Genomic DNA, 23,545 nt, shown 5'->3' with positions numbered 1-23,545 from the left:
TTTTTCTTTTCTTATTTGCCTCTGTCTACTTATCTATCGCCCCCTCTCATTTGTTCATTTGGTCTTGGCTTGCAGTCTCCTCTCTTTAGTGTTCCTAATAAAGGGCCCCAGAGGGCCTCAAAATAGGACATGCCACTGAAGAGAGAGAGAGAGAGAGAGAGAGAGAGAGAGAGAGAGAGAGAGAGAGAGTGAATGTTGTTGCCATCGGTGCCTTTGACAGAGGGCTCTGCCCTACACAGCTGACATAGTGTGTTTCACACTTAAGCCTGTTTTGAGAAGGACCTGTGGTTCGCTCCCTCTTTCACTGTGCTTCCTGTGTTTATCTTTCTCTCTCCCTCCGTTCTGTCTGTCAGAAAGAGCAAGGAAGTGACAACGCTATCAAAGGCATGGCGCTTTTCTATTGATTGCTCCTGTCTGTCCACCACCTTAAGCCATCAAAGGGTGTCACCTATCTGTCGTCGCTTGATGCTGTCTTTTCCATCATCTCTTGCACCATAGCACTGTAGTCGGAAATGTCATAAGGGCTTTGTGGAAACTTTCCATCAGATGATAGGCAGTTTTAAAATAACTCTCCTTGATGAAAATGTTTTATCTCCTTCTTATTTATTATTAAGTCACAGGGATTTACAGCAGCGAGACATATCCATGCTTCCTTTGTGATGTATTGTAGTTTCTCTCCTCATGTTTAGCCTTGTAAGATTAAAGCGTCAGGATTGGTGCAGTGAGCTAGAGGAGGTGTTACCTGCTGCAAACACAAATCAAACGCAGGCATGCTTTTACACAAAACACGGAGCTGACATCTTTTGATACCTTCTGCACAAATCAGAGGTATATAATGTGTTCAGTACAAACCCTAAGACATTCAGATCATTGTTTCAATATGCACATACTGTATGTGAGGAAACAGTTTTTGTTCTTGTTTTCTGCAGGGCGTGGACAAGGTGTCTGCATATATCCCAGACGCTGTGTGGTACGACTATGAGACGGTAAGACTATTCTGCTCTCTTTCAAATCAGAGCTGTCATAAAAGAAATCACAAATAGTGTGATAATTGTAATTATGATAACTTCACCTGGTACAAATGGTGTTGTTCTTCCTACACAAATAATTCATATACTTACTGCAGACATGACAGTCAGTTCAGCTCTCCCACTTCAAACTGTTGCTAAAATATATTCTTTTAGATACTCATATTTGAATTAGACAGCACAGTGTGGGTGTGTATGTTTTTCCCAGCCAATTTACATACATGAAGAAGAGGGAATATTAAAAACACCTTCCGAAATAATTCAATCCCATTCAAAACTGCAAGGCACAAAAATTACCATAGAGTTGAATCAACATCTCTCTGACTTAAGAAACCAAACATCATAAGCTTCATGAATATGATAAACAGAAAAATGGGGTTATTGTATTAGAATGCATTGGATTGAACAAGTATAACTAATTAATTGGTGACATAAACATGTAGTGCAAATAGGGGCCATGTCAGTATTAAGTTACATTAGTGTAAAAAACACATACACAAAAAACATGTATCACATCAAAGTCTTCGCCTTGAGTTCTTTGTTTGAGACTAAAATGCGTCAGTAAAGGAGGGGACAGGGAAGAAAGGAGAGAGACCATCTCCCTGACAGAGAGATAAAAGAGGTGTTGAGCTCCTCTGGGACCTTATTTGGGCGTCACTGTGGCGATGTAAAGCGCCCACTGATCAGATGAACGATTAGATTGGCTGTCTTGCCGCCGGCCCCTTGTCCTGGTTGGTCCCCTGCGATTATCTGGGTAGGAGGACAGAAGGGTGGGGCGGCGGAGTGTCGACCTAGTGAAAATGACCATGAAAAACAAGTTACAGAAAGAAATAATGGAAACACAAAAGGATGAAGTGAAAACACACAGGATGGGAGTCAAACACAGAGAAAGTGGGGAAAAGAAGGACAGAACATGAAATTGAGAGAGAGGAAAAGCAGGGACAAGAGAGAAGATGAAAAGAAGAAAGGGGGGTGACAATTACAGCATGTAGAGGAGTTGGATGATGGGGGGATTGGCCAATAACGAAAGGAGAAGACAAGGGAAGACCTCCTTAAGGCAGACAATGAGGGGGTGATAAGATCTGAAATTGCTTGTAGACGCTCCACTAACTCCAGCCCACACACTCGCCCATACTGTACTGTACTGTACTGCATGAAATGGTACACACACACACACACACACGCACGCACGCACGCACGCACGCACGCACGCACACACACACACACACACACACACACACACACACACACACACAGTTGTGTTTCCATCACTTTTGGGGACACTACATAGACTTACAGTACATGGATTATATTAAGAAGTAATCCATAACCCTAACCCATGTCTTCACACACACACACACACACACACACACACACACACACACACACACACACACACACACAATCTCTCTCACACACATATCTCCATGTGAATGGAGGAAAATGGGATAAAAGAAAAAACGAAAGAATTAGAGCACCACAAGAGAGAATAACAGGACGTAGAGCAGGAAGTAGGTAGAAGGAGAATGAGAGGAGATGGAAAGAAGACACTTTTAAATTGTTTTAGGCTGGTCTGAGGATTCAGTCCTCAGGGGGTCAGAAATTAACTGTGCTCTATCTGGGCCCACTGAGAAATGAGTGAAGGGGCAGAGAAAGACACACAGAGAGGGAGAGAGAGAGAGAGGGTGAGAGAGAGAAAGAGGGACAGAAATTGTCTTCTCATCATCTAAGTGCTTCTTAGCAGAACAGCACATTTCACATTTTATCATTTCCATGCCACAAGTAACAGGTGTCATCATGCTCAAATCACTGCATTATCTAAACTTCCACATGATCAAGCTCATTGCCCAGAATCAGGCTAAGGTTTCGACACGGTCATGCAGTATTTCCCAGTAAGCTGATGATTTGTATTTGAAGGGTCAGTAACAAAAGTGTATTTGCTCACTTACTGTACCTCCGGTGCTATGGCTATGTAGATGGGTTTGACTTCATTTACTTAGATTTAGAAATGCCCAAGACTCTCCTTGATACACTGTGATTCACTGTGAGCAGATATCATAGGGACTACTTTTTTCAGGAGAACAGCTCCAATGAAAAGTGACCACAGTGAGGTCCGTGGAGAATCCTGAGTAAACAAATAAATGAAAATGTGGCCACATAAAACAGGCTATCTACAGGGCTTGATGCCACAGTGGGTGGGTGGGGAAAAAGTTGTTTTTTGGAAACCAATCTTCCAGGGCGTACTTTTTGAATTATTCTGTAAACATATGCAGTGGAACTTCATGCAACAACGGATGCAATCAGGTTCAAGAATCTACTATTTCTAAGAGTAGAATTTATAGGTCTCAGAAAAAGTCAAGCTGTATTGTTGTGACAACAATTTCATGCAAGCCCAAAGCCAGTATTTGACCAGCCTAAGCTTGTGCAAAAGTATGGACACTGTCCTAACCTTGAAGTAGGCAGCATGGGGATTGTTCTCCACAAGGAGCTTCACATGGGAGAATTTAAGTGATTAATAGATTCTGTTGTCCTACCATTCAGATGGAACGATTCCCAGTCCGCGGACAGCTTTATGAAATGAATCTACCAGCTGACAAGCTCGGTTTACACATCAGAGGTGGGGCCATCCTCCCCACACAGAAACCTAATGTCACCACCACATACAGGTAAACACACACACACACACATGCAGTACCACACCACCTCAAACTATATTGTTACTATATTTGTTCCATGTGCGCAGATGTATTTAGTTATGGTTTGAGCCATTTAATCGTGCCTACGTATGTGCACTGTGTTTGTACTTTAACATGTTTTTGTGTGTGTCTCCAGTCGTGTTAATCCAATGGGTTTGATCATTGCTCTTGATGACTACGGCATGGCAGCTGGGGAGCTATTCTGGGATGATGGAGATTCCACAGGTACTGTGCACAAATGTGCTGGTGTGCGTGAGACAGGATCATCTGCATGTTGTTATTCCCACTCATTACACTGTTTTATGAGCATCAAATTGAAGCTCCCTACTTGTTAAGTACAAGGCATCACGCCAGTCAGTGGATGGGCTTCCATCCACCTGTTTTTATGTGCATTTTCAATTTGTGCCTCAAAAAAACTTAAGTGGAAAATTTGAAAAATTCGGAAAATATTGAAAATGCTTGATGCTTGGCTGAGGTGGAAAAGTTGGTGTATCATCACAATCAAGATGTGACAAAGTTCAATAGAGCCAGCTTTACCAAAAAATCATGACATAAATGAGGCATGTGACTGAAATGTCCACTGAGGCTTCCACTGAGGACATAAATGTCATGTTTCCATCCTGTTTCCTACATTGCTTTGCTCACTGTTTGAGATTCAAGTGCCACTCATTACTTGATGGAAATGCACATTAATTTGCATTCTCTTTTGCCTGTTTTCTCAAAATTCGATTAGAATTTGTGCTGGATTCGGATGGAAACCGAGCTAGAGTGACTGTTCAAACACTGTCAGCTCACACACATTAACAATTGACGATCAGTTCTACTCTACTGTGTAATTGTACTTCAGTTGTGTCAAACCGCTGTGACAACATCTGCTCTTTTTTTCTTTCCACAGACACAGTTCAAAAAGGGACATTCATCCACTACACCTTCTCCGTTGTCTCTGTAAGTTCCCCTCACACACATCCACACCATCTTTTAAATCCACATACTCCTTCTGATCTGAGCTCGAGTTCAAAATTCAAAACCACCACAGACTTCAGACTTTCCCCGTCCAGAACAGTAAGCATGATTGATCCATGTTACGTGGCTGAAGCTTTGTGGGATCAAGTACTTCCACCGTCACGCAGCATTGAGGACTGCCTTGCATGTTTCATGTATGATTGTGATGTTCTTTCTTTACGTTAGCATTACAGTGGGGTGTGGACAGGCAGGAAATCTATTGGAAAGTCTGTTTGACTGATAGATGTTTTGGACAGTTTTGGAAGTTTATAAACTGGTTGCTTGGGAGAACAAGAAATTGTAATAGACTCTATGAACCTTTCTGTCTATTTAAAACAGCAAAAAATGTTATATGCCGCACAAAGTAATTTATAAATAATAATTAACATTTTAGGTTGGGCAGCATGCTGTAACTTCAAATTAAGCGTACAGTATAATTATGTGTCTTCTGCCTTGTAGGGAAAACTGACGATGCAAGTGACCCATGCTGGCTACAAAGACCCGAACAACCTGATGTTTGACAGCATTACTATCCTCGGTGTCTCTGACGTCATCGTCTCTGTCTCTGTGACACATGTTTCTAATGGAACTAATTCAGGTGCCACAATTTTGCCTCGAGCCAACGTACAGCACAATGAAAGCAAGCAGGTAAACACACATGCTCAACACATCATTGTGCACAACTGTAAAAAAAAAATAAAGAATTAAATAAAAAAAAAATAGCATTATTTTTCCCTGCCCGAGGAATTATAAAAAACACTGACGTGGTTGTGTGGAGGCATATGACTGCGCCAATCATTATCTTTATAGAACTCTGTTTCCAACAAAATTGGGACGCTGTGTAAAACGTAAATGGAAACACATTGTAATGATTTGCAAAACATTGAAATCCCATATTTAATTGAAAATAGCACAAAGACAACTTGCCTTGCCAAATGTTGAACCTGAGAATTTCTTTGCTTTGGAAAAGTACATCCTCATTTAGAATTTGATACCAGCAGCAGGTTTTTGGCAACGAAACACTGGAAAGGTGTGAAATACTAACAGTTAGCAGAACATCTCACAATGTATTAGGTTAACTGGCAACAGGTGAGCAACATGATGGGGTATAAAAACAATGAATCTTCCTGAAGCAAAGATGGGAGGGGTTCACCACGCTGTGACACACTGCACTGGTAAATAGTGCAACAATTTAAGAGTAATGTTTCTCAACCTGAAATTGCAAAGAATTTGGGGATTTCATTGTCTACAGTACATAATGTCAATCGGAGGAAATCTCTGCTTGTCTCTGCATCCACAAATGCGAGCTGGAACTCTAGCATGCAAAGAGGAAACTGTATATAAAACAGATCCAGGAACGCCGCAGCCTTCTGTGGTCCTGAGCTCATTGAAGATGGACTGTGGCAAAGTGGAAAACTGTCTGCTGGTCTAACAAGTCAACATTTTCAATTATTTTTGTAAATTATGGACACCGTGTCCTCCGGGCTAAAGAGGGGAGGGACCATCTGGCTTGTCATCAGCGCTCAGCCTGCGTCCATGACAGTATGGGGTGCATTAGCAATAGGCACCATTAATGATGAAACACATATACAGCTTTTGGAGCAACATATGCTGTCAAGTAGATGACGCCTTTTCAAGGAAGGCCTTGCTGACCTCAGTAAGATGAATCCAGATTACATTCTGCACGGCTCCGGGGTAAAAGAGTCCGGCTGCTATACTGGCCTGCCTGCAGTCCAGACTTGTCATCCATTGAAAATGATAATGAAACATAAAATGCGACAAAGCTGAAATGACACATTAAGCAAGAATGGGAAAACATCACATTCTGTTTCTATTCACATTTAACACAGTGCCCCAACTTTTTTGGAAACAGGCTTGTATTAACAATGAATGAAATGACAATGTTGTAATGTGAGGCAACTGTTTGCCAACAAGTTTGCCATATCAACTTTTAGAATGTGTGCCACAGTTTTTTTGTTGTAGTTGTAGTCGGTTATGTTTTTGGAGTGCCAGATTTCGTAATTGAACTGCATAGTCATAACATATGAAAAACTCCCACACGTATTTCCACTTCGTCAGGAGTACAGATGCAGGACAGATGTAGGGCAGATGAGTTCTACAGTGGCTACCCTTGTAGGCATCTGCCATTTGTTTCAATACGTCCAGGAGTGAAACCATTACTGTACATTTCAAGGTTAGCCTCTAAGTGTAAGAAATGATAACAATTTATGTTAGGCGAGGATTGAAAAAGGCTTTGTGTGTGTGTGTGTGTGTGTGTGTGAGAGAGAGGCTGTCTGAGGAAGAGTGAGATGACTGAGAGCAATGATCCCATAGTAAGCGAGGGTTATGAGCAAAACGCAGGAGTCTGTGAAGTGTCAAGAGGGTCAGTTAAGTAATACTATTAAGTTTTGCTTTGTCCGCTCATGTACATTTGCTCACATGTGCACGTGTGTTCGTGTGTGTGTGGTTGTGTGCTTTGCTTGTGTCGATCCTCAAGGTCTCTCTGGTCACACAGGCAAGCATGCATTTATCAAATGACTCTCAGCAGTAATCACTTCCCGAGGGTGAAGGGTAAATGTGCTGTTAAACCTAAACTGCGGCTTGTCATGTCCATCAGTCTTGGTATGCCCAGTCTTACTGGGCCTTGAATGTGGCTCACAGCCGCCAAACATCATTAGTTCCATATACACTTAAATAGAACAGCACAATCGCATTGGCTCCCTGTGTTTCATTCTGCTTTTTGACTTCATTACATTATGCTTATTTAAAAAAAAAAAAAAACACCATTTATCTATCATCGATGCACAATAGATACACAGTACATTTCACACAATAGAATTGCTGAAGCATTAAACGACACAATCAAAAAAGACTGATGAAGATCCTGGTAGTTCACTCACCAGCTGAGGATGTATCAGATGGTGACTGTAGTGCCGAAGTCAAATGGCCTCCCCAAGAAAAGTTGTGAGTGTGACTCATAATTCCCGGCAGAGGCTGTTGAAACAGCGAGGGAAATTAACAGCTGCGTCTTAATTGATCGCACACGCAACGTCAAGCACGCATTCTGTCTCGAGGAAGCACGTCTGGGCTCACTTCACTCAGAGACAACCTGGGCAGGATGTTCTCACGCTGGCATCATTGGATTCAATGTTCACCATTTTCTCCTCCCTCTCTCTTCACTGCGTACACACACAGGTTCTAATCCTTCAAGGCCTTTCCCTGACTCTGGGGGAGAGCTATGTGGTGCAGTGGGAAGTGCAGACGATGGAGACTCTGTACCAGCGCATTGACTGCTATCCAGAGGGGAGGGAAAATGAGGCTGCGTGCAAGGCCAGAGGCTGCCTCTGGCAGGTAAGGGGCCACACAGACGAGGTTCAAATGTGCACAAACAATATTTGTTATTGTACAAAACGTTTGTTTTTTAAACAGCTGTAAAATTCTGAAATGCTTTTCTTTCTGTCCCCATTTAGCCATACCAAACAGGCGAAACTCCACAGTGCTTCTATCCAGAAGACTACGGATACACTTATAGTAACATTAAACCAACCCCCTCAGGCCTGTCAGCTGATCTCACTCAGACAGCGAAGTACAGGAACAGTCCTTATCCAGATTCACCAAGCATCGCCAAACTCAGGGTTGAGATCTTTTACCTGAGCGGTGACATGCTGCGGTTCAAGGTGTGTTTGTGGTAGCAGTGGTGCCTTCTCTTGCCCATAATGCTTCTTCTATCTTAGTCCATCTATGACTGTTTTTTCCTTTATGTCAATGCATCCATTCTGGTTGCCTGCTGCACTAAATGCACACACACAATGACACACTTCCTTCCCTCCCTGTCCAGATCTGGGACCCAGACACGGATCGTTACGAGGTTCCAGTGCCGATGACGGTTCCCGATGCTCCTGAGACTAATGAGGACAAAAGGCTTTACAAGGTCTCTATTGTCAACAAACCATTTGGAATCAAGGTCACAAGGAAAAGCACAGGAACCACAATGTGAGTGTCGTACCACCTGTACGAGTGGCTCAGGTGGGCCGAGGTTGTTTCATTCTTTGGGTTTATTGCTGATGTTTCGGGTTACAGCTCCCATAAAAATGTTGCAGTTCGGCAGCACAGGTACATCAAAAGTTAGGTTTGTTCGTATCAGCGGGGATCACAGTAAAAAAAAAAATGCTGTTGAATATTCATCAACCCTTCTATCTCTGATGACTAAACATTTTTATACCAGCCCATCTTCATGTTGTCACAGATTACCTGTCTGAACTCACCACGGCCCCTCTTTGACTAACCCTCTGTTGTTAAGCCGTGAAGTGAAACTTGCAAGGAGCTCAGGCTTATGGGAAATCGTGTCTGCTAAAGTGGCCTAAAAACAGAAATGTTGAAAAAACAATGCTAGATTGCTTTTTTTTCTTTGCTTTTTTATGATCTAATCTAAGCATATGGACTAAGACACAGTTTTGCTGCCTACCTTGACAGGAAGCTCTTGAAAGAGAGCATTTTCTGGTTCAATAAAAGTTTAATAAATAAATAAATGACATACTGTCCTCATCATAAGGTAAATAAATATGCATCCCATGCCATGCTTTGGACTCGCAGGCTCGATGCCCTTGGCCGCTTAAGGGCAGTGATTCACCAGGCAATTTGCAGCAATATAGATGCTCCCATTAACAAGCAATGAAGTGGGACATGGGATAAAAATTCTATTCAACTACTTTCAGGAAAGGAACTCTTTTTTGTTTCCCTTTGAGATTAAAGTAACAATGCTGAGTCAACTCCTGTGGTACTATTACCCAATCAGATATGCTCAGGAAAGTTGCCCTGTGTACAAGCGCCTGTGGTGGTTTCCTCTTGTTCAGCAGCCGCAATGATGTCACATGAACCAGTCAAGTGTTGCAGAGTCTTTTCAAAGCATATCTTAAAGCAAGGGTGACATTATTTTGTAGTTAAGCCTTCTGTGTTTTTCGGAAGTGTCAGTTGAAATTTTGCGAATTAAAATTTATGAAGTATGTTGAAGGGATGCCTGCAGTTCCTACTGGGTTTTATGCTTATTTGTGTCAAACATATTGTGAATAACTCCCTTTGACAATAATTCTCTTTCCCTCTCTCCCTCCACCTCACATTGATTTAATCCTCTGTCACTTTTCTCAGTTGGGACTCCTCTTTGCCAGGTTTTACATTCTCAGACATGTTCATCCAAGTGAGTACTCGACTGTCATCCGAGTATGTCTACGGCTTTGGAGAGACGGAGCATCCCACCTATAAACATGACTTAAACTACCACACCTGGGGTATGTTCGCCAAGGACCAGCCGCCTGGTGTAAGTATCACGCTCCAGCACATGCTTTAAGTTCACACAGAAGCTCACACACAGCACGAACATCACACCCTCTAGAGACTGCGGAGGTGACTTGTAAACAACCTTCCAGCACAGTATGTTAAACTTGTCTCTCTCACATTTGTGTCACTTTGATGCGATGCTGCTGATAAGAACGGTGGTTATAGAGTGTCATCATGTTTTCCCCACCGGTGTCAAGGCCAGACGGGATGAGGTTTCCACCTGCATCAGCATTATCAAACCTAATTGCTGAGCTGTCAAGACAGCTCCACAGGGTTCGGGCTAATGTTATGGGGCCCCTCGGAGAGCAAGGGAATTAGAGTTAGAAAAAAAAAGTAGGAAAAGGAATAGAGGATGAAAATTTGCAAAAAAAAAAATATATATATATGTGTAATTTGCAAAGACATGGTGACACTGAGAGTGTGCAACTGAGAGTAGTAGATAAAGAAATATCTCTTTGAGTACTACTACTACTACTACTACTACTAGGTTAACCTACTGCAGTGGTGATCCGTTTTCGTGGTTGGGGTAAATTTACCTCACCTGTAGCACTCATTCATAACCCATATTCCCTCAGACTCTGTCAGTTTCTTGTGGGGGCATGTTCAAGCAAAACCAGGGTGTTAAATCGCTCTTTAAAAATGATTAGTGGTCAGCTTCTTGGGAAAGAGGGCTTGAATGGGGTTAAATAGGTTGAATACTTGCTAATTGAGGGAAACTCAAGCTCTGTCGTGAACTGTGGAGGAGATACCTCTAGTCATTAACCAGGTTGTGTGCCATAAAATATACAGGAGAATACAGATAAGGAGCCTTACAAGGCACCAACTAAATTCCTTCATTCAAATCTTGTTTTATTTAGGAGAGTGTCCATACTTGGACTTTGTAAAGGTACCGAGAATGAGAGAAGAAAGGCAGACAGAGAGAGACAGAGACCAAGAGAACACTGTCCCTGGCTGTCACTCTTTGTTAGTGGATGAGCTAATGACCTTTCTCCTTCTTGAGTCAGGCCATCACAACACGTAGCAGAGCCACAAGGAGATACACCCAGACACAGACACACAAACACAGAACAAGAAAAGCACACATCCCCGCAAAACTGACACAGAGCCAGTCCTTAGAGCCGCTATATTACTGTTTAACAACATCTTATGTACCAGAAGTGCAGGAGACTGATGGAGTGTGACGTGCCCATGAGTTTTCGTTGCAGGACGGTGACATCTGAAAGTGGCAGATCTCCCGTCCCCCGCCACCTTTCTATCTGTTCCTCTTAGCCCAGGCTGTCTTGTTCCATCTTCATCTAAACACTGAGGACAACAGTTGGACCCTCACAGTGGTTACAGAAAGAAGACTCTAAGTCCACTCTGAAACTGCAACAATACATTTTTGCATGTGCACAATCACTGAAGCACACTACTACTGTGTGTGCAGGCAGAAAATCTGCAAAAGGTAGATGCTTTCTAACGTGTGATAAATTGTTCCGCAAAACAGGAAAACAATGATAAATCACTGCCTATAGCCACACTGATTTAAGTAGGTGCTGTAAACTATTTCCAAAAACGCAAAAAGCTCTGCTGTGTCAATAATTTGCCGAGCTGACTTTGTTTAACCACCAAGCTGCAATCTTGTCATTAATTTTGATGTTCTGTATGCTACGTTTAGGACTTCCTGATTTTATTATAGCGCCGGGCAACGGCTCAAATCCCAAAATAACGTCCCAGTTCTCTGTTGATGTCTTCAAACTCAGGCCAGAGTGGGATTTTTTTAGATTTGTGACCACCATTGGGTGCTATAACGCACACAGAAAGTATATATATATAGATAGTATATATATATATATATATCTTTAAATATATATATATAGTATATATATTTAAATTCAGATTTTTGTCAGAGTACATTAATTTGCACAGAGAATAGTTGAGGGAATGTTTTCCCCTGCGTTTGGGAAAACCCTTGAATGTTGACAGCACTGGGAGCAGGCCCATTGTAGCAGTGTTGTTACCCATAAATACAATGAGAAATGCACACAGGCAAACATTAGTACAAACCACAGGGCAGACCGATTTTTTTTTACCGACATTCACCCGTCTCGCACTCTTCTCTTTCATTCTCACTCTCTGCTACAGTACAAGTTGAATTGCTATGGAGTGCATCCCTTCTATATGGGCCTTGAGGACACTTCTGATGCTCACGGTGTGCTGCTCCTGAACAGCAATGCCATGGGTGAGAGGAACACACACACATGCTTGCACATACCGTGAGCCATGCCCAAATGCAACCAACCACCCTCACAAGCACAGGCAGTCGCACTCATTTACTGTATGTATTTATCAGTGAGGCCACTGTCTATGTTTTGAGCACTTGCCATACATAAGGCCAACACAGTGTAATGAGCACTTCCAACCCATCTCTACTTACTTTGTATATTTGCATACCGAACAGTAATACAAGCTAAAAACACAGACATGCATCACACATACAGCTATATTCATACAGAGTGATTCCTTCCATGCCAGGGTCCTTTTAAAGTTATTTCCTCACCTGATTAACAACACAGTATGTCATGCAGTGGTCAGGTCTAATTCAGGTGTTTTCATAAAGAAGCGACAGAAATATTAGCTTTTTGTACATTCTAAGCAGTTTTAGATTTTTCTGAATTTGCCACACACACCAAGTGAACACAGACGCAAACACACTCATACACATATGCTTTGTGTCCAGATGTGACTTTCCAGCCTGCTCCATCTTTAACCTATCGAACTGTGGGAGGCATTCTGGATTTCTACATGTTCCTGGGACCTACGCCTGAAACAGTGGTGCAAACGTACACTTCAGTAAGTCTTCTTGGACTTCTGGTCTGTTTGTATGTGTGTGTAACTGTGTGCATGTGTGTGTGCTTCTGCACCTGTGTGTGTGTGTGTTTTGTGTCTGGCCCTGGGCCGCTGTTGATGGACTGCAGCAGCTGGGAGCGCCTCGCTTCATTGCGCCCTCTCATTTAGCCTATCTAAACACACACACACACACACACACACACACACACACACACACAACAATCAAACAAACACTTTATGGACGCTGTCCTTATTTCCTGCAAAACAACTTTTTCTGTGCTGAACTGTTTTGACTTCCTTGTTTGTTTTTCTTCTTAACAGCTGATTGGACGACCTGTTCTACCTGCCTATTGGTCCCTTGGGTTCCAGCTCTGTCGCTATGGCTACGCCAATGACACAGAGATAAATGATCTATACACAGGCATGAGGGAAGCGGGCATACCCTATGTAAGTTCCCAGACTTTTTTTTTAAGATGCCTGAATCCATGATGAGAACAGCAACAGCCACAAAAGTAATAAAAAAAAACCCCAAAAATAATAATTTAAAAAAACACTACAAGAAAAATCAAGGAATCACAACTTCATAAATGTGATTTGAATAACAAAATATTACAGGACGCAATGCTCGTACTGCCCACATACATTGTACCCAATTAAATTACTGTACGTTGGCCTTTGCCAAAAAACTGATTTCTCTCCATCAGTGTCTCAACACAAGGAGTCATTTTACTGCCCACATCCAAAGAAATGCAATCTGATAGCTTCTTCTCGTCCACTGTAGGTTATGATATGATTCACTGCATGCGGACAACAACTACATAAAAGTAAATTAGATAAACGACGTTACTGGGATGAAGCAGGCTGGAGACATTGACTTCATGGATTACACTGGGTACATCCAGTTCAACTTAATGAAATATGACCTCTAATTTCATTTGAGATCCATCCCATTATAGGTTTCACAGCCTCTAGACATTTCCAGCCTGTATCAGAACCAGTAATTCTCTCTGACAGCCACATCAGGGGTTCACATTTGAATAACAGTTTAGCCAAACCGTGTAAGGAAACAAGTATGCTCCAAACAGAAAGCAAAAATTAATCTGCGGGGGCATCGTGTTTAACCATGGCAAGATGTTCTACGTAGAGGCAGGCCAGGATCCCACCCTCTTCACCATGCAGAGCAGAACACTAGAATTTCCATCAATAATCAAGTGATCCCCAGATAATGCTTTCACAAAGCCCTAGCCTGCAAGGAGCTGACATCAGCCAAAACGAATCCCGCATCATTAGCTGGACTGAAAGAAAATGCAGCTACCTAAAAAGGCTACACATCAGCAAGCGTTAAAGACTAACCAACCTCACGCTGCCACAGACACACCAAGCAGCCGAAGCAGATGAAGTCATGTTGTCACTGTGAGAAATAACAGCCGGAGACAAAATGAAAGCCTCACTTCCCTCTCATCTCAGGTGTTGCACGCCATATGCCAACACAAACTTTGCAGATTTCTATATCTATTAGTAGGAATCCCAACATTTGACATCACTGTTGCACAATGTGCAATTCTTTTTCTTGACCTGGTAGCAAGAAAGTTGATTTTATAAAATCAGTGTTGTAATTATCATTTTCTTTTCACAGGCGACATCCATTAATTCAAACTTTAATTACATTCACACAGCGTACCAGCTCTTTACACACTGTAAAGTTCTGGCAGCTGAATATGCAGCAAACAGTTGTCCAAGGACTAAAGTGTCTTAATGTGAATTTGTCATGCTGGTAGCACAAACAGAAGACCTGAATTTAATGCACGGAGATATTACCGTTAAAATTGTTGCTATATGTTGTTTTAATTCATGTCTCAGTAAAACAAAGTGAGTTGAACTCCAGTTTATTTGAGCTTTGACTGTTGTCCTCTGCAGGATGTGCAGTATGCAGACATTGACTACATGGAGCGCCAGCTTGACTTTGTTCTGGACCCGGAGTTTAAAGGACTGCCTGCCCTGGTTGATCGCATGAGGGAAGAGGGCATGAGGTTCATCTTCATTCTGGTAAGGCCTTTATGTTTTAAACTCAGTCACATGATTGGACATTCGAGGATTAGCAACCATAGGGCAGTTGTAAATATTATGTAGCGATATTAAAGATGTCTAAAGCTTATATATGTGAAGGCTCAATCACTATCCTCTCTCTACTTCTAAATACTAAGAATCATGTGCATTATAATTCCAGGATCCAGCCATCTCAGGCAATGAGACTGATTACCCTGCCTTTGAGAGAGGAATGGAAGCGGATGTCTTCATCAAATGGCCCAAACACATCAGTGATGAAATTGTGTGGGGGAAGGTAAGAGGGAATGGATGGCAAAACAAAAAGTGGGAAAATGCAGAATAAGGTTGACATCCCTTATACAGAGAGACTGAATTGCGTTAAATTGAGTTATGTGCGGAGATGTTATTATTCATCTTTTTCTTTTCTTTTTTCTTTTTCTTTTTCTTTTTTTGCAGGTCTGGCCAGATTACCCCAATGTCATCGTAAATGAATCCCTGGACTGGGATACCCAAGTGCAGGTACACTATTTCCTGTATTCACAACGCTGACATAACACTTCCATTCGTCCAGCATATGTGAAAGCATGCTTTAACTTTCCAGCTTCCAACAGACAGGATATGAAATTGCTCTTTATGCCAAAATTAAGAAACAACTAAAATGCATAAAATCCTCCAGACTTGATTGGATTGTTGTTGCGTTTCCTGATCACTTGACTGTGCCATTTCCAGAAATACAGAGCGTACACCGCATTCCCAGACTTCTTCCGCAATGCAACGGCATTGTGGTGGAAACGAGAAATCCAGGACTTCTATGAGAATACCACAAAGTTTGATGGCATCTGGATTGTGAGTACTCTGAAAGAAATGATATTTATAGATCGACCTTATAACCTCATTCTGCTTGATTTTCTTTTCAATTTCATGTCTTCATCTGCAGGACATGAATGAGCCTGCCAGTTTTGTCCACGGAACAGTTGGGGGGAATTGTCTTGGTAATCCACTTCTGGAGAACCCTCCTTATATGCCAGGTAAGAATCACAATTCTACATTTTGCTCCCCTTGTGTTGTTGTAATTGGATTAGTCAATTTTGACGTTAACATCAGGAGTATGCCCCTAAATGATTCTATGTGTGTTTTTTTGTGTGTGTGTGTGTGTGTGTGTGTGTGTACCCTTCCAAAAGCCCTGGACAATAAACACCTTGGCTTAAACCATAAGACTTTGTGCATGAACAGCGAGCAGATACTCAGCAATGGAATGAAAATGAGACACTACGACGTGCACAACCTCTATGGCTGGTCCCACATCAAGCCCACCTATGAGTAAGTGAATATGTCCTTATACTTGTGCCTTTACATGTCTGTTTGTGCGCATGCGCGTCTTTTTGCATGGCAGCTTCTAGATTACTGTTGTGCAAATATATAAAATCTCCATATGAACCAACACAGATGACAGATTAATACATTTTAATGTATTTTTGTGATATTTTTAAAAAAAGCAAACAGGACACATTATAGGCCAGATGTGTATGATTCCAATGTGTGTATGAAGACATTTATTTTTATTGCCTACTGGACCAGACTACATTTGGGAGTAAACAAATTATCATAATCATCTCAATTCTGCATAACACAGTAAGAATACTTGTAGGTGGAGAGAAAAGAGAAAGGAGAACAGGAGGAGCAGAAACTATGATTGCAAACACATTTAGGAAAAAAATGCAGCCACTGGAGATGCATAACAGATATCTTCCAGCTATCCACAGAAATATAGTCTCATCAAATCTTTATGATGATAATCACCAATTTAAATCTATATTGGTCATTGTGGTGACATTTACCGCTCACCACAGGGAGGCCAGATTGCAGCGTTAGCTCCAGAGATGGCCGGGGATGCTCGGCACCAGTGGGCCTTGAGCCCAAGTGCTTTAGCTTAGCAATTGTTTCATTTTAGCACTAAGCAATTCTCTTCGAAAATGAATGTGCTTTCAGAGGGAGAAGACACTTTTACATTCTACTTGTTGCTAATTTATGCATGCCTTTGTGTTATTTCCATGTGTCAAACAAATCCCAAGCTCTCTCTTCTCTGTGCAGCGCCCTGCTGGAAGTGACAGGTAAAAGAGGCATAGTGGTGACCAGGTCCACTTACCCCTCCAGTGGAAAATGGGCTGGACACTGGCTCGGAGACAACAATTCCAGCTGGGACCAGCTATACAAATCCATTATAGGTACATATAGACACACTGTATGCTGGAAATATGCTCTTTGGGATAAGACTTGGTTCTCATAATTAGTCGGACTGCATGGCGACCAGTAATCTGACAATAATAGGGCCTGGGAAACTGGGCAACACAGAAAAGAAAAAGGAATCTTTTATTTGGCATAACTCGCAATTTTCTTTTGTTCCGCAGGCATGATGGAGTTCAGTCTGTTTGGCATCTCTTACGTAAGTATTATCATCTGATCTCGGTTTTGACAAGACGTAATCTTATTGATGTGACCTTGTCATCTCTAAGAAGATTACAGCGGCCTGAGTGATGTTATTTTGTTTGCTAGACCCTTTGATCAAAGGACATCTTGGGATACAATGTGAAGCATGTTGTTACAAGCCTCACCCCGACCAAGAGACGCTAGTCCGTCATGACCTATAGCAACTTGCTATTAATTGAGTCTTGAAACTTAGATTTTTCCATTACATCTTTGTCTTTATGCCTCCTTTCTCCCTAACATGCTGTCCTTCTGTGGTCTCTCACCTCCTTGGTGCATCTAATAATACTTATAATTGAACACCTCATCGATCCCTGTATGGTAAATCATTTGCATGGCCCCAGCTCAGCCACAGGGTCACATACAGAACATCCCTCCCTTGTGTAGTGTCTTGCTCAAGGGCATCTCAGAAACATGATTGCAACAAAAGTAGTGTGACCCCAGGACCTGTTGTGCCCATCTTTCTGTTCATATACGATGACACTGTTTTTGTCCGTCCCTCTTTTTCAGACCGGGGCAGACATATGTGGGTTCTTTAATGAAGCAGAGTATGAGATGTGTCTTCGCTGGATGCAGCTGGGTGCCTTCTATCCATACTCACGCAACCACAACGGCAAGGGTACTCGGGTGAGTGGAGAACCGTAGTACCGGGGTGGAAACCCACTCAAAGTCAGTCTCGTGCTCATTTTTGCTCATATTTGCGGTTCTTTGTTTCATGCTGATGACCAGCTAGGAGCCATAACTCAACCATGTCTGTGCATTCAGGCTAATGTGACCTGAACTCTAAGTGATCCTCAAAATGATGTCAGATTTTTGGCAACCACCAACGTTGGTTGGGGTTTAATGTGATGCTGCGAATTGAGATGATATTTCCAGGGAAGCCTCATCAAATTTTACTCACGTTTCATGGATGAAAAATCTGCAGCTGCACCTACAAGTCGAATAACAATTGTCCTTCTGTAGTTCCTCAAACTACAGAAACAACATCCTGAAATGGCTTCAGATCAAAATTAAAATAGGCATTCTCTCCCAATACGTAACTACTCGGACGTATTAAAGCTGATAAAGGTGTAAGAGTAATGGACTGAAAAACAGAGGAAGGGATGAATCTAATGATATGGAAAGAATGTCAGAAAATGGTATGTAAATAAAGACAGTTTTTCCAATAATGATTCACAATTCTGTAGTTCCGATTTAATTAATTTATGGAAAGAAATCCTGGCAATCACATGAAAAGCGTGATCCATTGTATTCTCAGTAATTGTTGCATTCTAAATGTGAGTACTCTTCTTTACAACTCTGTGAAAAGAGCAAAATGCTTTTAAACAGCATGAGAGCTGATTTCACTGGCTGTAAATGATACCAAGGTGGTGCCCAAAAACCTGCAGGTTCTGGTGCTCAAGTTGTGTGAATATCGTTATATAAAAAAAAGCATTTACCAACAGTCCCTTTGTTTGCAAAAAAAAAAAAACCCTGTTGCTTTCTCTCCCCGTCTCTCTCTTAATCTGCGGCTGACATACACAAACACACAAAAAGATAGACCTGTTTGGTGGTGTAGTGTCGGTGGCATTCATTCTAGCGGTGACCTTTAAGAGCGTTGGAACACATCTGAGAAATCCAATAACGCCCATCCGGAGATCGATCCCACCGGGCGAACTTTCCCTGCACTGGAGTCTGCAATACTAGACAGGACACAGATGTCTGTGTGTGTCGGTGTCTGTGCTTTTTAACGGCATGGAATGGGGATATAATTGAATTCTCAAGGTGATCTGGGCGCCACTGCACACCACCTAACCTCCACTCCACACACACACACACACACACACACACACACACACACACACACACGCGCGCACACATCCCATGATTCCAATCATTTAATAATGGCTTGCAAATGGGTGTTTAAACATGGAGGAAATTGACAGAAAAAACACACACGGCAGGAGAGGGGGTGGCACAAAATGACAGTTTGAGAGGAAGAGGCAGAGTCAGGGAGAGAAGAAGGTAAGAGGGATAGAGAGGGAATTAGTGGGAGAACAGTAAATGCATCTACCCAGATAGGAGGAAAAAGAACAGAAGGATCAGGAAGTGAAGTAATGACAAGCAAACACAGATAAAGGAACAGGGAGGGCGAGAGAAGTTCACAGGCTATGAGGCAGAGAAAGGGAAAAAATGATGAAGGATCAAATTGGCGGAGAATAAAACAAGATGGCAATTTAGCAAGTTAAACTGTGGTGACACAGCGTAGTGATAAGGATGTGATAGCTGGGACGAGGCTGAATAAACAATTTCGCAATTTTGAAACACCTGCGATCAAGTCAGAAAAGGGATGCAAGAGAGGAGTGGCGCTCAGTGAGAGGAGGGGGAAAAAAATGGGAAAAGGGGAATCAAGGTCAGCTATTTGTGTAGTCTACTGTAAAAACTGTGTTATTTTTCCAGTCAGCCATATAAAAATCCCCAATCATCAGACAGTTAGTGACTGTAACCTCCAGTCTGCTTAACAAGGCGTTTGACAACAAAGTATTAACACCACACACCAGGCCGGAGGGTACACAAGGTCAGAGACAGTAGAGAGAGAAAGAGAGAGGAGAGTTTTTGCAGAGTCATTCCCAGAGCTCCGTCACGCCTAGTGTCTCTCTGCCCTCAAACAACTTCCAGTGTTGACCTTGAGATATTTTCACTGCACCAGCAATACGCTGCAGCGTCCACAGACATATCAGGACAATGGAAAAATTAATTAAACAAGATACATTCTCCGCCCATAGTTGTTTCAGCAGCCTAGTCGTATGCGAGTCATGTATTGTGTTGTTCACCCCAAAGGGACGTATTCTTTGTCTAAATATATTTTCTTTTTATGAAGTGAGCTCTGCAATGCAAAACAGAAACTCAAAAGGTTTATGAGATGGGGCGAGGGAGTAGATTCCAGACAGATAAATGAAGAGAAAGACCAAGCAGAGGAGAGGAAAGATGAGAAGGGCTGACACAGGCAGATAACCTCATTTTTCCTTCAGGCGTGAGAGTGTGCGCGTGCACGCACGCACATACGTATCTGTCTACAATCAGTGCGTGTCACAAGGCCTTTTGCCACCTATAAATGTGGCCATAAATTAGGTGAATTCGTAAGATGGATTCTCTGTCTGCTTCTCAGTCTTCAGCACTCCCTGCTCTCATCTCTTCATCAATCCCTCTTCTGGATTTCTGCAGATGAAAAGTCTACCTTGAGGGCTCAGCAGACAGTGGTATAACTGTCAAGTCGGGCAAGATTTGTGAGACTGAATCTTAAAAAGTATGAGGCGAGTTTTTTGGGGACATTATCTTGTTGGTGACTATCCAGCTTTTCACGAAACTGAGTAGACCGCCTTGATTGAACGCCAGGTGAGGAACATGGTGCTAAACTCAGTCTCTGCTCTTTGTTGGACTCTGTCAGCTGCTTAAACAGATTCACACATTTTGCTTGTGCACTAGCTGCCAACAAAAGTTCTAGAACTTTGGGGGCAGTCTTTTTTAGTTTGGCATGTTTTATATGTAGATCTGGCCCTTGCAGACCAGGCGCTAGCAGGGTGCAAGAGCCACAGTAAGATTTGATCAGCTACCATACAACTTTGTTCAGAATAGTTGCATCAAATACCAGCACAGACATAAATGTGGATATTTCCAAAAGTGTTGGAATGCAAAATAATTCGCTAATCCTTTACATTACATTTGATGATTGACCTCATCAACGTCATTGATTTTTGTAAATATATACTTATTCTGAATACGATGCTCAGGAACGCTTTGTAAAACCGTTGGCAGTGAGCACAGTTTGTTTGCAAATGATGCATTCTGCTTTTATTTCTGGAACTGGGATTGAAAGAATAGCCTCGTTGCTAACCTTGGCACATGACTGTAACCAGCCCCACATAGGTTCTATGTTAGATACTGTATATAAAACCTGTTAATCCTGAAACAAACACAAATCCATGCACTCGTTTGATATTTGCAATTTCACCAAAGCCTGCAGCCAGGCTAAGTCAATGCCACACTCTGTCTCTCTTTCTACTTCCCAGCAGGCATTGTGTACGTACTTGCAACAAATGACACAAATGATTGGAATTGAGATGATAAAAGAAAAGACATGTCCAAAGAAATTACATTTGATGATAACCAAACCTGATTTGAGCCTGAAGCTTTACGCAACAAAACCTGCCTGAAACCTGCCCCGAAACCTGATACTTTAAATCGACTCATCTGGCTCAGGTTGGGCACAAGAACCGTATCTGTCCTCTCCGGTTCATGCTCACTAATTCAGATTCATTTGATCAGTCTCACTTTTTTTATCACCTTCTTATGTGCACCTACTCGCAACTTACCATGGCATTTACTTCTCGGTGAACACATCGGATTGTAATGCATGAGGGTGCAAAAGGACAGTTACCAAAAAGGGAGGCAGGTAGACCTCCTGGGTTTCCAGATAATTACAATCTTGTAAATTTCCTCAGAAAATTAAATGATAATCTGGTAAACTCCTTCGGTCATAAGCTAATGGAAATATTCTGGATTCAATCGTGTGCTGTTAGGCCTGTACTTAGTAACCACTGGGCTACAGTTAATAACTATTATCAAATCTGACCCAGCTAAATTGCAGCTGAAGAATGTCTGTCGTTTTATTGGTCTCTGTGGTGAATTTTATGATACTATCTTTTTTTCTTAAATTGAAAGACGGGAGACACATACAGGACTCACAGATTCACACTTCACTGCATAGCGCACTCAAAGAAGCACATGCACATGCATACACATGCAGTCATTTGCAAATGCACTACTCACCAAGACGTGCACACACACATGGTATCATAGGGGGGAGCATATGGTGATGACACGCTTCAGATGAAAATCTTCATGATCCTCAGTATGTGTGTGTGTGTGTGTGTGTGTGTGCGTGTGTGTGTGTACCAGACTGATTATTGCCCTCAATACAGTTCCAGAAAATGAGCTAATACATTTAGATTGGCCCATATCTACAGAATGACAGTACACCATGTCCTCTTTTTCTGTCCTTGTCTCTTAAGGGGACACTTGTTGCCAATTAAAATGAAGTAAATGTCAGTACAGTGTGGGACAGAATAGTTTGGGCACCATTTATCAGTGCAAATGCACACAGGCCATTTGAGTATTTCTGGCTTGCTATAAACTAGCTAGAGTTGTAGTCAGTGTGTATGTACGTCTTTTTACATAGAGCGCATGAGCAGAGCTACACGTAAACAATCTCAGGCAGTGGATGTTCAGGTATTTTGACTTTTTGCATTTTTCATTCACTAAAACAAGTTGCCCACCTGTATGTCAGCTAGGGGATTACCTGTTAAGGTAAATACCTCCCAACAGTAGGTATGAACAGTAGTTGCCCAATCATAGCTTAGCAGCCACAACTTGGCATCTAGGATCGAGCTGCGGAAGCAGTGTGCATGGGGCATTTCAAGAGTTTTAATGGTAATAATCTTTCAAAAAACAAAACCTAAGAGCAAAAGTGTGAAGGATGGAATACCATGTGCAATTTAAAAAAATCCATCAGCAATATTATTTTTATACTCCTTTTGTATAAATGTATACACATATATACAGTTGATTTTTCTATTTTGTATTTTCTCTTCCCGTCCTGCTACTGTTGCTTGCTGTCTGTAACACCCTAATTTTCCCAGCGGGGGATTAAGAAAGTTACCTCTCATCTTATCTTATCTTATCTCTGTGAGAGCTGTTCCTGGAGAGTTATGCATAACTTTAGCGGCTCTGTCATGTGCTTTATTGGATTTGGGAAAGTTTACTCTCATAGTCATAAACATGGATCATCGGCTGGTAAAACTGCTGACTTTTTGCCAGAGACACATAACTTTACTGTCAGTCTTTGAGCACAGGACATGTAGGTTGTCATCAGGTGCACATTCAGGACCCTGGACAGAATCCAGCTGAGACAGCATTTTCAACCGGCTAGCTGGAGCTAACAGTAGCTTAATTAGCTTGCGAGGCAAAGCTGATCAGATCTGGCAGCGACAGGCGCCATTCCAGCCAGAAAAATCGATGGTCGTTATCATTAGAAACCGCATATGTTATGCACCAGAATAAAAAGCTGTAGCAACGGTAACCAAGGGG

General features: G+C 42.1%; 1 protein-coding gene across 1 annotated transcript in view; it reads left to right on the top strand.

The window, feature by feature from the left end:
• si (sucrase-isomaltase (alpha-glucosidase)) overlaps positions 1-23,545 on the top strand; it is a 65,122-nt gene that overhangs the window by 29,259 nt on the left and 12,318 nt on the right. Inside the window, exons 19-39 of the mRNA XM_041940740.1 lie at positions 930-986; positions 3,570-3,694; positions 3,861-3,949; positions 4,620-4,669; positions 5,186-5,374; positions 7,922-8,077; positions 8,197-8,403; positions 8,565-8,719; positions 9,872-10,040; positions 12,185-12,281; positions 12,780-12,892; positions 13,211-13,336; positions 14,807-14,935; positions 15,117-15,230; positions 15,392-15,454; positions 15,665-15,781; positions 15,873-15,963; positions 16,117-16,255; positions 17,027-17,160; positions 17,344-17,378; positions 17,930-18,046. Coding sequence (XP_041796674.1) covers positions 930-986; positions 3,570-3,694; positions 3,861-3,949; positions 4,620-4,669; positions 5,186-5,374; positions 7,922-8,077; positions 8,197-8,403; positions 8,565-8,719; positions 9,872-10,040; positions 12,185-12,281; positions 12,780-12,892; positions 13,211-13,336; positions 14,807-14,935; positions 15,117-15,230; positions 15,392-15,454; positions 15,665-15,781; positions 15,873-15,963; positions 16,117-16,255; positions 17,027-17,160; positions 17,344-17,378; positions 17,930-18,046 — 2,472 coding nt within the window. The remainder of the gene's footprint in view (positions 1-929; positions 987-3,569; positions 3,695-3,860; positions 3,950-4,619; positions 4,670-5,185; positions 5,375-7,921; positions 8,078-8,196; positions 8,404-8,564; positions 8,720-9,871; positions 10,041-12,184; positions 12,282-12,779; positions 12,893-13,210; positions 13,337-14,806; positions 14,936-15,116; positions 15,231-15,391; positions 15,455-15,664; positions 15,782-15,872; positions 15,964-16,116; positions 16,256-17,026; positions 17,161-17,343; positions 17,379-17,929; positions 18,047-23,545) is intronic.

Source organism: Chelmon rostratus, chromosome 7 (assembly GCF_017976325.1).
Source record: "Chelmon rostratus isolate fCheRos1 chromosome 7, fCheRos1.pri, whole genome shotgun sequence".
NCBI classification, from domain to species: domain Eukaryota; kingdom Metazoa; phylum Chordata; class Actinopteri; order Chaetodontiformes; family Chaetodontidae; genus Chelmon; species Chelmon rostratus.
The sequence above is the reverse complement of the archived record's forward strand: the minus strand, read 5'-3'. Positions and strand labels throughout refer to the sequence as shown.